A 16,877-nucleotide genomic window follows, 5' to 3' on the forward strand; every position below is an offset into this window, starting at 1 on the left:
ATTGTAATTATTTATGCCAATTGCATTGAGGTTGAAACCAAGTCCGATTCCCACTGTAGACTGAGTAAAATAATTTACATGTTAATTTTTCTTATCAGACTTGCTGTATTGCTTCTTGTATAATAGTTCCTATATTATTAGCCCAACTCTTACAAGTTGAGATAAATGTGTATAATTTCTCGGTTTGAATAAAAAACACATCTTTGCTGTTGTAGTTCATTTGTAATCGAGCAATTGCATAAATCGAGAGCTTCAGTTACAGTTACACCATATCTGTGATTAATTAGAATTACACATCTAGTGTAATTGTTCTTAAAATACGCAATCACACCAATTACATTGTACTTAAAATTGTCTGTATATGGCTGTATAGTTCCTGCATGTATGTGATCTGAAATTGGCCAATAGTTTGGCGGAAACAAATATGTGCATCTTACCTAGGCTACCACGGGGATGAGGCTTATTTATAGGGAAATGAAAAGCTGTTGATAATTGAATTTTGTTTCCCCAAGTGATCCCACCTTCAACTTCCTTGATGGCCAGATATCTAGTTTCAAGAGATTGTTTAATTTTGTGTGCTATTCTGGTTAGTTGGCCTTTGTATAAAGTTACTCATTCCCTGCAAAAATGGAAACTAGCAGCATGTTTATCATGTTTGTGTCACTTGGGAAAATGCAACAATTTACCAGATTCTGTTGCTCTTAATCAAGTTTGATGCCGACTTCCTTTGAAGATTTTTTGTTGATTGAAGATTGAAGCCAGCTTGCTTTGAATGGTGCATGCATTTTTGAAGATTACATTAAAGACCAGTTTTTGAGGACCAAACAAATGCTCATTTGTTATTGTGATGGAAACATTCAAGTCCTCAAATAATTATACAGTGAAGATTGGGTTGGAAGTGGCCATGTGTTGACAAAGTATTTGTTTAATTTGGCACCTAGGCTTTCTATCAACATGTTCATTTACTTGTTATCTTGATGTTACCATGAACATGACAGTTTTGGTAGTAACAATAGACCATGGTCCTAGGTCTTGATTATTTTTTTCCAGCGATACAGGCAACTTAAGGATACAAGCGATGATACAAATGGGATGGAATGTGTACAGATTTGATGTCACCTGGACAAATTCCAAATTGAGATGCTTGCCTGTTACTAATAAATGTGACAAATTTTGTGGATAATTTATTTTCATTTATATTCTATATACATGTTTGGAAAATGATAGTAAATTGTGCAATTGTCCTGGGTTGCCTGACCATACCTTATTCCATTGCTAGTATAAAAACTACATCAGCTTCTCTCATTTCATACTTGTAAACTATACTTCACTTTGTTTTTAACAGATTGCTGCAAAAATTAACCAACCGGGGACAGGTGGATCTGGAGGTGGTGATGGTATGACATCTATGAAGAGACCTCTTGAGGGAGATGGCTCAGGTTTTGGTGAGTTGTCTCCCTGTCATTGTCATGCATTTCTTGCCTCTTGTCATTGTGTCTCAACAATGTCTCTGCCCAATTTATCATTCTGATCAATTATTCTTTGCTGCAATCCTAAAATTGAGATCAATTTGTTCACATTTTGTGTTGATATTAGTACAACTGGAAAAAATGTGTAACCTGAAATGACATCGCTTTGTTTTACTTGATAATGAATTTTGGAACGTGCATGGTGGGAAGGCAGAGATCTTATTGATAACAATTTGGGACACTTTAGAGGCAAGAATGTATCGTCTGCCAAGCTGGTTGGGTATACACAGGTAGAGCTAGTAACTACATACATCTGGATCTTTTCCAATCCACTTTTATCATGTGACGTATCTCGACACATGATTGGGGGGTGTGTGCTGTTTTATTACAACTTTTCTTCAAAAGTTTGTAAATATCCAACCCATAAGATTTAAGCAGAAACTGGACTTTTGATGTGATATTTTTTAAAGATTTTACTTCATTTTCTTCTGGCTGGCAGACTATTATTGATATTATGTAAATATATGATAATTTAACGGATTCCATTTCCAAAGCTTTGACTCCACATGCAAAAAAAGTATATAATACCGCTGCTGGACATTGGATCATAAGGTTTTGGCGTAGTATATTTTATAAACATGGGTGCAAATTAGTAAACGTTTCCTGTTAATTAGATACATTAACTATTTCTTGTTACATGTCTAAATACAAATTTCTGCTGGTTTTTTGCCTAGGGTACCAGATTGAGAGTAAAAAAATCCCCTTGGTGTCATTATTGGTGATCAGGTTAACAATTATTGGGGCTCTGATGCACAAATCAGGCTTAAAGAAAATGCTTTATTTGAACATGGTTTACAACGAATGCATTAAAAATGGTATGGAGGCTTAAAATGCAATATAACTTTAGTTAATTGTCATCATAGTAAGTGTTCCCTGCAAGTAAGCATCATTGCTTAGAATGAAACGTTTAAAACCACACATGACTGAATCATTTAATCCATTTACCAAATAAATGCCTGAAACTAATAAGAACTGTTGGCTGTGAAAAGTGTTTGCAATTAAAAAGGTCATGCCTGTGCCTAATCTAGTGCTGTTTCACTGTTAATAAGCTTCTGGCTAACCCAACATTGTTAATATCTTGGCTTTACTGGTTCACCTGTCTAAATACGATGGAGTTTGTGTTTCATGCATGCCTTGACTCAATAAATTTTACTTGCATCTTGAAACAAACAAAAAGAAATGTCACAAATTTATGTCTAGAAAAAGCCCAGAAATATTGTCAAGCTTGCCATGACGTCATTAGACGAACCACTTGTTAATGTTGTTCATTCAGGTGAATGCTGCTGAAATCTGCACCCTTGCATTGTAACCAAATATTTCATATTTCAGCTAAGATTGTGTCTTGAAAGAAATTGTCATGTCATGAGATCTTAATAATTTCTGACAATTATTACAATGTTTTCTTTGGTCAGAGTTGTGGACTTAAGTCCAGTTGTGTATTATATTGACCAACAGTTTATTACCTGGTTTGCAATCAGCTGGCCAAATGGCATTACATTAACTTTTGGATGACAAGTTTTCATAATTTCAATAGTCCGGTGGCTAGGAAAGTAGTTTCCAATCATTGTGGGAAAGACTAGTGAAGATAATTAACAATAATTATTTTTAGACTTGATAAATTATCATTTCCTTTCCAATTTGCTATAATGTTGACCAGTTGTTAAATCATTCGTGATAACAATAACAATATTTTTTTTTGTGGTGTGAACACATGATTTTATATTCTTGATTTATTTGTTAATGTTTCTTTAAATTTTGATCTTTTTGGAAAGGAAGCAAGAAACTACAAAGACCGCTATGGTGGCCTAGTGGTTAGAGCATCCACCTTGGATGTGGGAGGTCATGGGTTTGATCAGTGTATCCCCTAGGAGTGTAAAACTGAGAGTAAAAAAAAAACTTTGGTGTCAGAACTGGGGGTCAAATGAAAATTTTTGGGGTCAAGAATATGCTGACAGATTTTCATCTCACCCCTAATCTTTTTTTACCTCAACATATGAAATTACGTGTATTGCATGTCACTTAATCTCAAACTAAAATAAAATTCATCAAACAAGCTCAATAATCAATTATTTTAATGTGTCTGAAGCTACGTTACAATGTTAAAAATCCAAAGCACACAGAAAAACTACAACATTGTCAATGCTACTGAGGCACACTGATATGTTTATAATATGAAAAGTGCTTGTTGTCCTTATAAATAGGTTATGTGATAGTGATTATTAAATTGATGACATGTTGGTCACTTATTTGGTAATACTATGAAATTCAGTAAATAGAAACTAGTTTTCATTTAACAGTTGTCTTATATACCATGAGTGTTGCACTGGCCCGTATTATAGTGTTGATTTATGGCAGCTATCAGGGATTGTCCTGGGCTTCGCCAATGTCGCAAATTGCGATTTTTTTCCCTTATTGGTGACAAAAATATCCCATCTGGCGAATTTTTTGGCGACATACTTTTTGGTTATTTAATTTGTACATACAATCATGGATTTGGACTGGATAAATTAAAAGGCAGAACGAAAGGAAGCCACAAACTTGACTAAGTAATGCATTGGAATCAATCTGTTACACAAACGATCCTTTGTTCTTATTGACAACCCCATCTTTTCAATGCATTGTTACATCATCATCTGTTTATGCTGACATCTGGGCTGAGTACTGTATGCTGCGATACAGTCAATCATGTTACCGCACTATACCTACAACTGATCGACTTCTGAAGACACGAATAGAACAGATACAATTAATTGTATGGCTAATCCTTTTTTTTTTTTTTTATACATATACCAATGCAATAGTTTTGCTGAACCTTCATAGAAAACTGATAAGCTTTGAGGTACCGACTACTGTGTATAAATACAAAGCAAATGGAAAAAATCTAAATCACAATTACATCTGTCGCCAGTGCAGCATTTTACTCATTGATCTTTTCCTTTGCCATCAGTCCTGTGTTACGGCTGCAGAGACTTAAACTCCGCAACAAGAAATAGCAAAAAAGAACAGTTTTGCATAATTAATAATAATTATTTATTTCTCAAAATACAGGAGTGAAAGAATCCCTAAATTGGGTGTGAATTTATGCTTATATATACGGTCCAATATTGCCAGGTGTTGACTCGTGTAAGTTTCATTCGTGGGAATGGAGATCCTATTTTTCTTGTCGAGAAAATTTATACAGCATTCAGTGATCATTCTTGGGATTTAGGAAGTAATTCGCTACAAGCTTTGTGAAGCTAGCCATAAATGGGGGGGGGGCTGCTGAGAGACTACTGGTGTCACCTGTCAGCAGTGAGGACTGTGAACGTGGAATCAGTAAGACGAACCTCATAAAAACTGACATCAGAAATAAGCTCTGCATCTCATCTCTCGAGAATTTAATGAGAATCAGCATGTACAGATGTGAAAAATTAGACTTTGAAACTGCATTCAACAAGTGGGCAGCCCTAAAATCGCGACGGATCTTCATGTAACACTTTGTAACATTTTGTTAATGCTTGTTGTAATTAAAGTATTAACTAATCCATCTTTTGTAATTTTCATTGCCTGTTACATTAATAGACTAAATTAACACTTGGAAAAATGTACACTACTTTTTTTTGGCGACACTTTTTGAAACTTGGCGACAAAATATTGAGGTTGGCGATTTTTTTGGGCGACAGCTTTTTAAAAGCCAGGACCATCCCTGCAGCTATTTAAAAATATAGTATAAATGGTCAAAGCTTTGGCAGTTGGAATCATATGTTTCATATATTGTATATATGTATACTGTTTTTTTTTTTAATTACTCACTATTCATAAGGCACTGTATGGATCCATTTGGTCAATGTCATAACATCAGTGGTTAATTATTGTAAATATAATAAAGTTTACGAGTTTCGGGGGAAGAAGTTCTCTTGCATGGTCAGACATTCATTTTAGTTAAAATAAAACACAATATCACTTCTTGTTCAGGGGTCTAAGTTTTTATCAACATTAAAAGAAAAAAATTATGTACAAATGAGATGTAAAAATGACCAGATGTGATCACTTGGTGATGTTATAAAGGGCATGTTTGTATGGTGTTTGTTTTTGTTCTTTTCTCTACAGGTGAGCCTGAAGCAAAGAAGAGTGTTGCAGCCATAAATGACCGTATGTCTCCTCATGCTAACCTTCACTACTATCAGAATATTGTATTTAACCATCACAGCTGTCTGTTTAGGCAGTTATCAACAGATTCCAACAGATGATGGAAAAGGGCAAAATTTTTCAAATTGTGCTCTTGTAGTGTCTGTTGTCACAATTTTGCTCCTTCTACATCTTTAGTAACACTATTTTAATCAGGGTCAGAAAAAAAATGTAACATTTAGCAAAACATGGAGGGAAGAGTAAAGCTGGCTTGGTTCCGTTTCACCATTGGCCAAATGAGTGTGAAAACCCATATTATCCCCATGAGTTATGTTACCATTTTTAGTTTTCAGGGGGTTATTAGGCCTACTAACAATTGTCCAATGTGAATAAAGCACTAGCATTGCCACTGTAGAAAGCTTCTCTAATTGTCATGACACTATGGTCAGAGGAGAAAATTTATGCCTAAATAGTTTTTCTGGCCCTGTTTATTTTGCAATGTTTAATTTTGTTGTGCTAACTACTACTGTTTTCATTTTTACATTTTGGGGTTACTATTTTTCATTCATCGGTGCAGCATGCAAGTTCGTTGTTAGCTCTATTATCTCAATCACAACTTGCGGCATCTATTTTCTCCTCTGTTGACAGTAGTTCGTTAATTTGTTCATTTAATGATTGACAGTTGAATCTCGTGCGGGAAAAGGTAAAATATAATAATTTTTACAGGGGTTTCAAGTTGTAAATTTTTAACAATCGCATGAAAACCTGTTTGAAAGCTCATTATTGAAATGGGAAAATTTTGAATAAAGTTGGGAAAATCATAGTCGAAAAATTTAAAAGCAAATAGATGCACTGATATCTGAAAACTAGTACACCAAAAAATTTCAGACATACCAAGCTTGAAGGAAGTAAAATGATGTCAGAAGAGCAGAAAATTAATGTTGTTTTTAAGTTTCAGATTTGGCATCAATTGTAATACACAATACAATCACATTTTAATTATCATTTGTATAAAATAAAGTTTTGTTAGTAGAATTCTGTTTAGATAGATACTAGCTTTTTGAGAAATGTCTGTTTTTCAGCAATTGGTGCGCAACTGAAAGCAATGGCAGATCAGCAAAGGTTGGTATAATTTTTATTTTTTAAATGTACAGTATTTGTTATGACATGACAAGGCAAGGTTAATTGGATTAATTACAAGAAAGTCTTGATATATCAGTTAAGACTTTGTTTCAAGAAAGTAGTTTTCTTTTTTCGTGTATGTGGTGACCAGTGATGTGAATGTGAAGTTGTCATAAATGTAAACAAAAAGTTTAATGCTTTAGAAGTCAGAATATATTAAAATGATCAATTGTCTCTAAAAAATTTTTAGCTTGCCTGGCTGTAAGGCCAAATAGGCCAGTGGTATGGCCCTTGTGCAAGTGGCAATGATGCTGTGTCAATATTTTGTAAGTAATCTGTAGAGCAATATTGTACTGAATTTGGCAGAGCATCTTGGGATGAAGTGTTCTCAAATATGTTCAAAGGCCAGTGCTTCTAAAAAGTGAAGCCAGTCCACCTTGAAGTATAGCCAGAGTTGCTTAAAAAAATAGGTGTTGTTAAAAATCAAAATTTTAAATGCCTTGTAATTGCTTCGCTTAATTTGACAGCAGTGCATTCTCATTACTTTCCAAATTTGTACAAATGGTGCCACTTAACTATTAGACAGAAATTTATCACCTTTTCTGATGGCATTCTGGAATTGTGGGCTTTTTTAAAAAATTATGCCAATCCAACTTCAAATGAGGCAGCTGTTAATAAAAAAGAAACTCGTAATAAATTACCTATAAAAACAAAAAAAATGACCAGAAACTTTTAAATTGTGTAAATGTTGCCGCTGTTTAAAATGAAAAAAAAATTGCATTCATTTTAAAAAGATCTGCAAAACTGACAAATTTGATTGAAAACATCTGGCAAAAAGGTTTTGCAACATGTGGCAAATGATAAACTTTATTGTACCATCTATTCTTGTATTCAGGTCAAGTCAGGCTGCATTGGCAGCTCAGGAAGCTGCTGCTCGAATCAACCAGCAGCTTGGAGTAGGCAGGGAGGGCTCAGGGAATCCGACATCTCCAAGCAGCCAGGGGCCCAAATCCAACCATCCAGGTCTTGGAATGAGCATCACAGAAGACTTCATTATACCAGATAGGATGGTTGGGCTCAGTAAGTAATGTCCTTTTGCATCATATAATCAGATGTTGTTGAAAGGGTGTGGGTAGCAGATTGCTAACCGAATAGATTTTGTTCCATCTGGTTTCTGTTTTGATTTCCCTTTTATACCCCCAAAACCAAAATTTTTTGGTTTATATTCCAAATTTTAAAAAATATATTTTCAAACTTTTCCTGGTCTTAAAATAGTTGGTTATGAATCATTTTCTTCCTTTAAATATATTGTTCCATTTAAGGACATTGATCTGTTGACATATTAGATAGATTGTATGTTTTTGTTTTATCTTTTATTTTACATACCTTTTGATACTTGATGTTTACTTTTTTAAGTCTGCACCATATATCTGGCATTCTCTTTACTTTCCATGAAAGCCTGTTATATGTGTGTGTGTGTGTGTACCTTGCAGTATTAGAACCTAATGACATAAACATTGCTTATTCTTTTTTTGAGTGGGTTACATATTACACAGCATGGCAACGTAGGTTATTTAGTGCAATTGCAATGGTAGTCAGGCATCTTGGACAGGGATATGCAATGGAAGTCAAGCTGCGCTCTCCCTTGGTAATGATTTGAACACTGCATCCTTTCAGTTGTGAGATCAGCTTGCTAACCACTGCCAATGCATCTCCACTAACTCGGTAGAGTACAGCTTCTCAGATTTAATGTTTGATATCTTAAAATGTAGATGTAAATATAAAATGGGATTGAAATTTTTTAAATCTGGAGTTGAAAGCTTTCCTTGGCTTTAAAAAGAATCCCAAAAAATGAAAAAGGATTTCCTTTGCATAATCTTAACCACCCTTTTAAAAAATGTGAATGGTTATATCAACATATAGTTTGCACCAGTAAACTTCTTATGACGTCTTCATAGTCTTGAACAGTGGTGATGTGACAAACAATGTGCCCACTCTGCAGCTGCCTTAAGTCACTTGTGCAGTTCATGCATTTTATTGTACATAACGTGTAAACCCTACATGATGAATCTTTGGCTCGATGGTTCCTCAATAACAAGTTTATAGTTATTGTTATTGTGTGATTTGAATGTCATGTCCACATTTTAAATAGATTCTACCATGGGTAAGGGGTAGATGTTTTGTCAACTCAGATTGTTTCCTTGTGACAACTAAGACTTGTATAGTTATAACATTTTCTTTAAGTTTGAATTTTTCATTTATATTTTGTACAGAATTTGATAACTTTAACCATTCAGCAATAGAGTGTGTAAAGTATGTTTCCACTGCATTTTGCTCTTGGTCAAAGTTTGGATATGTGCTCTGTGGGAACTGTATGTGTATAGATAATGTACAAAACAGTTTGGCATATCGCTATGATAAAACTATGGAGATTAATAGTTTGAGATACGTTAACTATACCCAAAAAAAGAAATGTTATATTTCCATTTAATTGGTGATATATTGGTGAACTGTATAGTTCATTTTGACATGTTAATCATAGAACCTAGTAATCTGATTACCAATGGTCATTGGAAGAGACTCCACATTGACCTTGGATATATATTAGCAGACGAGAAATATTTCCATAACCTGGACTGAATTATAGTAAATGTAGATTAAGTTGGACCTAAATCGCTCTGAAATTTCTGTTGATTGTTTTCATATTTTTAACATCTCTCTTTTAGATCATGTAACAAGTATGTAAAATTTCATATATTAGGAAAGATTTTCTTATGTAAATGAGCGTTGGCTGTGTCTAGAGCACATTTTGGAAAGAATTCATGCCAGGTAAGATTTGAAAATTACTGTTTAACCCTGTTGAAAGTAAGTAATTCAGATCGATTTCTTGGTAATATAAAATCATGTGCCACTCTAAAATTGTAGCATAAAACAATTGTCAAATTCACATTTTAAAAAGAAAAACGATGAAAAAAGGGTTTAAATAGAGCAGATGGAGTTGATGCTTTGAATATAGTAGCATTAAGTTGTATTGAAAATTGCTGGTTTTATGCATTTCCATTTGATATCTACCCCAGAAAATTGAAACGTGCACACAAAAATAATATGACGTTCAAGTGTCTATAATATGAAAGTTCCATTTTTTCATGGGAAAGTTTCTATATTCCTAATTTTTTGGCTTCAAAATTGGCCCGACACCCTGCACTTTTGCCCAACAACAAGTTTTAGTTGTACGTGCTAGTTGGGCTAGGGAATTGTCATCCCCCACTTTAAGACGAGACTTAAAACTTTTGGGAATTTTTTAAAATGTTTTAAATATTTACAATGGAGTTAAAAATTTGTCTGGGGAATGGTTTGAGGATCATGTTTGCAGTGTGATGGGTTTTGGGAGATAAGGAAGGGAGAATGAACAACCAAGAGGTGCACATAGACCTGCTGCTTTTCTGCAGTTTGTAACTTTAGATTGGACTTTACCAGATGTACTTGTTTGATCACTTTTGTTATAAAGTCTAAATTGTGCCAATTGGTACATTCTTGTTTATAGATAACAAACCTGTCAGTTACAGTAATTAAAACTAGGTAATGACTGACCAATTAAAATCACAGTAATGGAATGATATTTTGTCTTAAAATTTTTAAGAGGCAATATGTATTCATTGTAGTATTGTCCACTTATTAGGGCCCCGCTCGACAAAGTTGGATGAGATCCTCAGTATTTGCATCTGGCCGTCTTTGTCCATTCAGCTGTTCATCCATGAATATTTTGGAACTGTTAGATTTGACCAATTTAGGTACAAGGTTTCATATTTACGAGGCTTTGAAATTGTTCGATTTCTGGTGTTCTACATGTTTTCAAGAGTTCTCCCTGATCTGTATGGATTCAAAATCCTTCACCAGTGTTTGTTGGGTTTTGAACTAAATTTGGTATGAGGCTTTTATAAATGCCTTGTACTAGTTCAATTTCAGGTGTTCTAGATTTGTGCTTTCTGATTATCCATCCTGGCCTTAAGGCCTAATAAGAGTTGTCCTTTGCCCATCATGCATTATCTAATTACAGATGCTCTTTAGAACTTTTTTTCTCAGACTTCTTGGCCAATTTTCACTAGATATTACAGGCAGCATTCTGCTTTAAAGACCTGACAAGTTTAGATGCCAAACCGTTGTTTAACATTACAAAAAACTAACTTTTAAATGCAGGAACAGAATTTTACTATATTTGACAGAAAGCATCCTCGCAAAGAGTGCTTTTGGTTTTTGAACAACTGATGCTGATCTGTAATCAAATATAACTGATGTTCATTAAAACATTTAAAGTATAAATATTGAAATATGACCACCATTGTAAAAAAAATAAATAGAAGGGTCTGTACGTGCCTTCTAAGCAGAATTTTAATGAATTTGAATCTATAAATCCAATTCACCAGATATGCTCCAGCAATGCAAATAGGCTATTTATGGCATAAGCAATTAAAGCAATTTCCTTGCCGGTGGACTAAATTTGTTGACTGGCATTGTCTATTCTAGGATGTGCATTTATGGTATTTGAACTGATTACTGAAAAGTCGACAGCATGCATCACATTTTTGCATTTATATTTTCAAGCCCCATTTTTATTTGATCTCAAAATCTCTCCAATATTAGAAGATCTCCTTTCTTAGTTGACCTTTGCTGATCAGATTATTGGTATGATTCAAGATTGCATTCTTTTACTTCCGAGTCTGTCACACTATTGCACTACTGTTGCTCTTGCTAAAGAGAGAAATTTCTTGAAAACCAAATAGAATTTGACCAGATTTGACTGAAAGCCTTTAGGCAGAAGCGTCCTTTTTGTGGAAATAATCCCAGTCATCAAATATGGTTGTTCTAAAAACAATTTTAATAACTTCTGAATAGTTCTTGGCCAAAATGACCAAATCTAACAAAAATGGCCTAGCATGAAAGCTTTCACATTTGTACAAATAATGCCATTCTGTCACCAGATGTGTTTATTGCTATTTCAAATTTACATCAGTACACCATTATCTTCTGACGTAAAGTGTCATGAAATAGAGGTTTTTCAATTTTGGAAACGTGATGCTGATGTGCCATTAAATATTGGTGAAGATATACAAGATGTAGAAACTTGGAACACTTGTTTTCAAAACATACAATAAAGATCATTGGAAATTTCTAAAGGCAGCATCCCACTGATCCAGAGTTTTGGTCAACAACTCGTGCAGTTGCTAGATGCCATCGAGGTGAGTGATTTGTTGGACACAACCTTGATTGAAGGTTTACGTTTATTTGCAGCATTTCATATTTTTAGAAGAGTTCTGGTCCTGGTTAAGGCTCTTCCAAGTAAATTATAGCGAGCGGGGCCTTTTGCGATGCACCCATCGCTAATCGCTCTAGTTTCCTCTGTTTGCAGTCATTGGTAAGGGCGGAGAACAAATCACTAGGCTGCAGGCTGAGACAGGCGTTAAGATTCAAATTGCACCTGGTAAGCTCCTTGCTCATTTTTGTAGTAAGAAAGCATTTGCTTTGACAGTTGCAATCCAAAATGTCAAAAAGACACTGTCCATCTGTTGTGAAAGTTCATGGACTGTATAAGGTTTGCCTATAAATACAGGACAAAATGCAATAAATTGTAAATATTGTCTTGATTGTAATTTGGCCTCTGTATGCATGTACTTGCTGTATACAGATGACCACTAAAGCAGATTTGACTGAATGGAAAGCAGCAGAATCTGTTTAAAGTGAGGGAATGATCTTCCACATAATGCCATTTAGTGTTTCTAGGCAAATCCAGCTGTCCATCACCTATAAATTTAGAACTTCATTTCCTAGATATATATTGACTGCCTAATTTTTTTAATCAAACGTCATAAGTTCCGATTTAAGGTTTATAAGACATATGATTTCATTGGCTTTTGTAAGATTACCTGTTTCCTCCATGTATTGGATATTTCATCATTTTTTTAAAAATTTCACCAAACAGTATGCACAGCTACCTTTGGGGCAAAGAATAGTTTGTATCAGGGGTCAAAAGATCACAAATCAATGTAACTTCCACTGTATATTTAAAGGTTGGAATCATGGAAATTCCAGCAAGTTTCAAAACAGAAATCTAGTACAATACGTTATTATTGTAGCTAGAAATGTTGTGTCTGAAACTTGATGTCTTATTATTCTAGATAGTGGTGGCAGGCCCGACAGACCATGCACATTGACAGGATCTCCAAATGCTATTCAGTAAGTAGTTTTCTTATATTGCATTTACTCTGTCATTTCAATACTTGTATTTATCAGTTATATTCTGGCTTTTGAATAAAAGAACCACTGAAGTCTAAATGATTTTTGATGCTGTAGAAGGTCAACTTCTACTTAGTTCATGAATCTTTACTAGGAAGATCCACTTACAGATAAGTAAATTTACACGATGTTTGATATAGTCTGATATAATGATGGAGCCAAGGTTTAAAAAAGTTTTAAAATTTTATGTGAAGTTTTTCAAAGGGGATTCCCACTGATGCACTGGTTATTAATGGGGTTGGCCACTGTGGAGTGATCCAGTATACCTATAAAATTTCCAGTCTCCACTCCCAAATTCTCTCTGTAGACAGACATAAAAATGAGCAGGTAATGGACAACAATGGACTGTGTAAAAACAGAGATGGAAACCTGTCAATCGGTCACTTGCTGGGGTTCATTCAGGTCCTTCCAGTATAATAAACATTTTATTTTGCCTGTTCTGAATTGTTGTTTACATCCACTCTGCCATTGACTGCTGCAGTATTCTAAATATCATTCTGATTGCAAAATCAACTCTTTCACTTCTCAAACGAGTATTATTACTGAAGGAAAGACATTCAAATGTCTTCACATAAACCACCAAACATTATTTTTGTCATACTTGAGAAGTCATTGTAGTACAAATACAGTAGTCCCCTTCTTATAAGGCCACCCCTAATGCAGCAGGGAAGTGGCCTTATAATGAGGGTGGCCTTTCTAGAGGGGGATGACAAATGCAAATAGTAAATACATACGAAGAAAGTCGCAAATACATTTAATTCAAAAACATTTAATATTTTCATTAAAATATCAGATGCATGTTGTGAAATAAATGTAAGACAAACTGTGTCATCATTTTCAAAAGAATGCTATGAATAACCATTGATATAGTTTTAAAAGTCTTTATAATTATGTTACAGATCACATCATCTGTCACTTTGTTGGTAACAGTCTAAAACACAAACCAGTCTCATCACAATAAAAAATATCCTTGCTGTCATATTCCCTGCATATATTGTTTAGTCTTTTGTTCCAAGCTTTGACAATTACATTATTAACATCAGCTGATTCTCCACTAAGGACAGAACACTTAATATTGTGTCGCACTTGAAATCTGTGCAACCATCTGTTACTTGCGGTAAAGTCGTCATATCCCAATTCAGCTGACAAACTTGTTGCTTTTTCTTGTATTCAAATCAGGATACAAACGTCTCCTGGCTCAAACAATCTTCCTTTCTCCGTCTATTTCACCTTCCCACTTCTGCAGAATTGTTTTATTATCTTTCACGATATTGTTCATCTGCGTCTTTCCGACATCATTTTTGCAAAACCCCCCCCCCCCCTTCAGTCAGGTGAATTAATTTCACTTTCTCTTCTAAACTGAGAATTTTTTTTTTCCTCGATGACATGTTGCTCTTTTTGCAATAAGTTTTTCGTGTTGCCAACTACAATACTGATAAAACAGTTTTGTATACATCTAAACAAATTGCCGTGTGTTTTTAAAGGAAGTGATCTTGTCACGTGATTCATTAGTCGCAGTCTGGTACCCTATTGTTTTTATACATTTCTTTACACTAAGTGGGAGAAGCCAAAACGGCTACAATATGTACCAATAACATCACGCAGATTTGACCTCGCGGCTGTTAGGATTCGTAATTTTGACAATTATTGTCAGTAGTAATAGCCACTAATTATCAAAGTGAACAAGCTCAACGTCTTACTAAGGGAAGCCATAAAGGCTATCAAACCATTTTCCTGCTGACTTGGGTATTGTACATTGATACTGCCACTTCTCAGCTGTTAATACTGTTCAATAATTGTAATCTTAACAATTATCAGAGTGACTAAACCGGACATCTTATGATAACACAGCAGTAAGGATAATTGGATTACATGTATTTACCCATTGTATGGATTAAAATTTGAGTCTTTGTTTTTTATGGAATAAATTTGGCTTCTCGTGAGGCATAAATGATATAATATTAACTTTAGTGGTACATGTACTTTACTCAACACTTCTTTCAGTAACGAAAACCTGACATCGGGAAACAGAAATCGGATTACTTAACACAAGTTATGAATAAAATACTGGTTATGGATACATATTCAAATAAAATGCGGACGCTTGTGGGGGTAAATTTTATATTATTGCACTAATATGCTGGCCGCTGGTTGCGTTAGCCGGGTGGCCTTTCGCGAGTGGTACTTATGAACACAAACTCATCGGTGCCAGCGGATTCTGGCCGTAAGGAGTGGGTGGTCGCTGGTCAGGGGGACCGTTCAAGAGGGGGACCACTGTAATGCCGTTCTGCTGTAAAATATGGCCACTCTTATGAATCTTGAAATAACCATGAACAGCTGCTCATTAGTATTGGACAGAAATGATTGACATAAAGTGCTCTCAGACAATGCTGATAAACCTGCTCCTGATTTAGTTTAATATTGAGGAGACCCTGACCAAATTCTGTTAGCATTTTGTATCATTAGCAGCACTACAACCCTTTTGGTTAGACCCTCTGACCAGAACTTTTGCAAATGATCATGTCTGGATTTTAAATGTATTTAGTACAGCTTGTTAAAAATGAGACAATGTTTGGTTTTCATCATTTACATGTAAATCCTGCCACTTTTTATTTCAATTGGAGTCATAGCAAAGACTTGCAAAAATGGTTTATGAACTGTACCGCTTGGCAGTTGACTTTCAGAGGTTAGTGTTAGATGTGACTGGGTGAGACATGATGATACATGTCTGCGGCATGATGCCCCAGTACTAGGCATCAAAGCGACATAATGCAGACACCGTAGTGATGTGACTAAAATTGTTAAAGCTATACTAAAAATCGCCTATTTGTCTGGCTCTGTAACTTGACATCTGACCTCAATTTTTAAGTGTTCAGTCTGCGTTGTGGTAGCATCAAAATTTAGTATTGGTGGGCTTTGATCATTGGTCCAATCCACTTTACTTTGACACGCACATTCCCTTAACCAATTTTGGAAATCAATATTGTTTGTTAGCTCTATATTGAAGCAATCTAAGTGGAATTTGATTATCTGATTCCTTTGCCATTGTGGTGTATTCATTGGTGGAATGTACTGCTGTTTAAAATTGATGACAAATAATTTGGATAGTCAGTTTCGTTAGTAGTCTTGCTTTACTAATGTACCTTACATGTTTACTATATCACTTCTACTTGCTAGCCATTTCTTTTCCAAAACTATGCACCAACTTCAGGAGCAATCGGATTGTTATGCAAATTTTGCTTTCTTGCTTTGTGTTTGTAAGGGCAAGTGAGTTTATGGTATGCCTCTTTAATTGTCCTCTGTTGTGCATCCATTGTTAACGAGTAGACAAATAAAAGAAAACTCCTGGACCAGTTTTATCCAAACTTGTCCAATAGCATCCTGCAATAAAGTTAAATACTTTTTTGCAGCTGGTGCCCATCCACCACAAGATGTGACCACCTTTGCTAGAAAAAGAATGTTTAAAATACTTTCAGGTTTGTGCAAATGATAAAATCCTATCAATTATAGTTACCTTTATCATAAGCACAAAGTGACCTTTTAAACACCATTGAACAAATTTGACGGGATGGTTTGATGGAATTTGACCAATTATCACAGAAAGCATCATGGTACAAGACCCTAAAAGTATGCACCAGTGATGCTGTTTTACCTTCCATTATGTTTACCATTTACTAAAAAATGTAATAATTTTAATCTATGCTAATATGATATAGCTCGGTGAACTCTTGCTTTTGGATTTTATAAACATGTCGGCTAGGTCAGCAATCATGGCCTGCCTTGGGGCTGGATGAAATTTGGTTATTTATCTTCATTTTGTTTTATTTG

General features: G+C 34.8%; 1 protein-coding gene across 4 annotated transcripts in view; it reads left to right on the forward strand.

The window, feature by feature from the left end:
* The window catches only part of LOC149779183 (far upstream element-binding protein 3-like), a 50,427-nt gene that overhangs the window by 5,471 nt on the left and 28,079 nt on the right, over positions 1–16,877 (forward strand). Inside the window, exons 2-7 of one of the 4 annotated variants that reach the window (XM_089939752.1) lie at positions 1,346–1,445; positions 5,619–5,660; positions 6,719–6,758; positions 7,654–7,838; positions 12,166–12,237; positions 12,932–12,989. In XM_089939752.1, coding sequence (XP_089795878.1) covers positions 1,346–1,445; positions 5,619–5,660; positions 6,719–6,758; positions 7,654–7,838; positions 12,166–12,237; positions 12,932–12,989 — 497 coding nt within the window. The remainder of the gene's footprint in view (positions 1–1,345; positions 1,446–5,618; positions 5,661–6,718; positions 6,759–7,653; positions 7,839–12,165; positions 12,238–12,931; positions 12,990–16,877) is intronic. The other 3 variants (XM_089939754.1, XM_089939753.1, XM_089939755.1) reach the window with 3 other exon arrangements.

This window comes from Sinohyriopsis cumingii, chromosome 17 (assembly GCF_028554795.1).
Source record: "Sinohyriopsis cumingii isolate HCF-2022 chromosome 17, ASM2855479v2, whole genome shotgun sequence".
Classification (NCBI taxonomy): Eukaryota; Metazoa; Mollusca; class Bivalvia; order Unionida; family Unionidae; genus Sinohyriopsis; species Sinohyriopsis cumingii.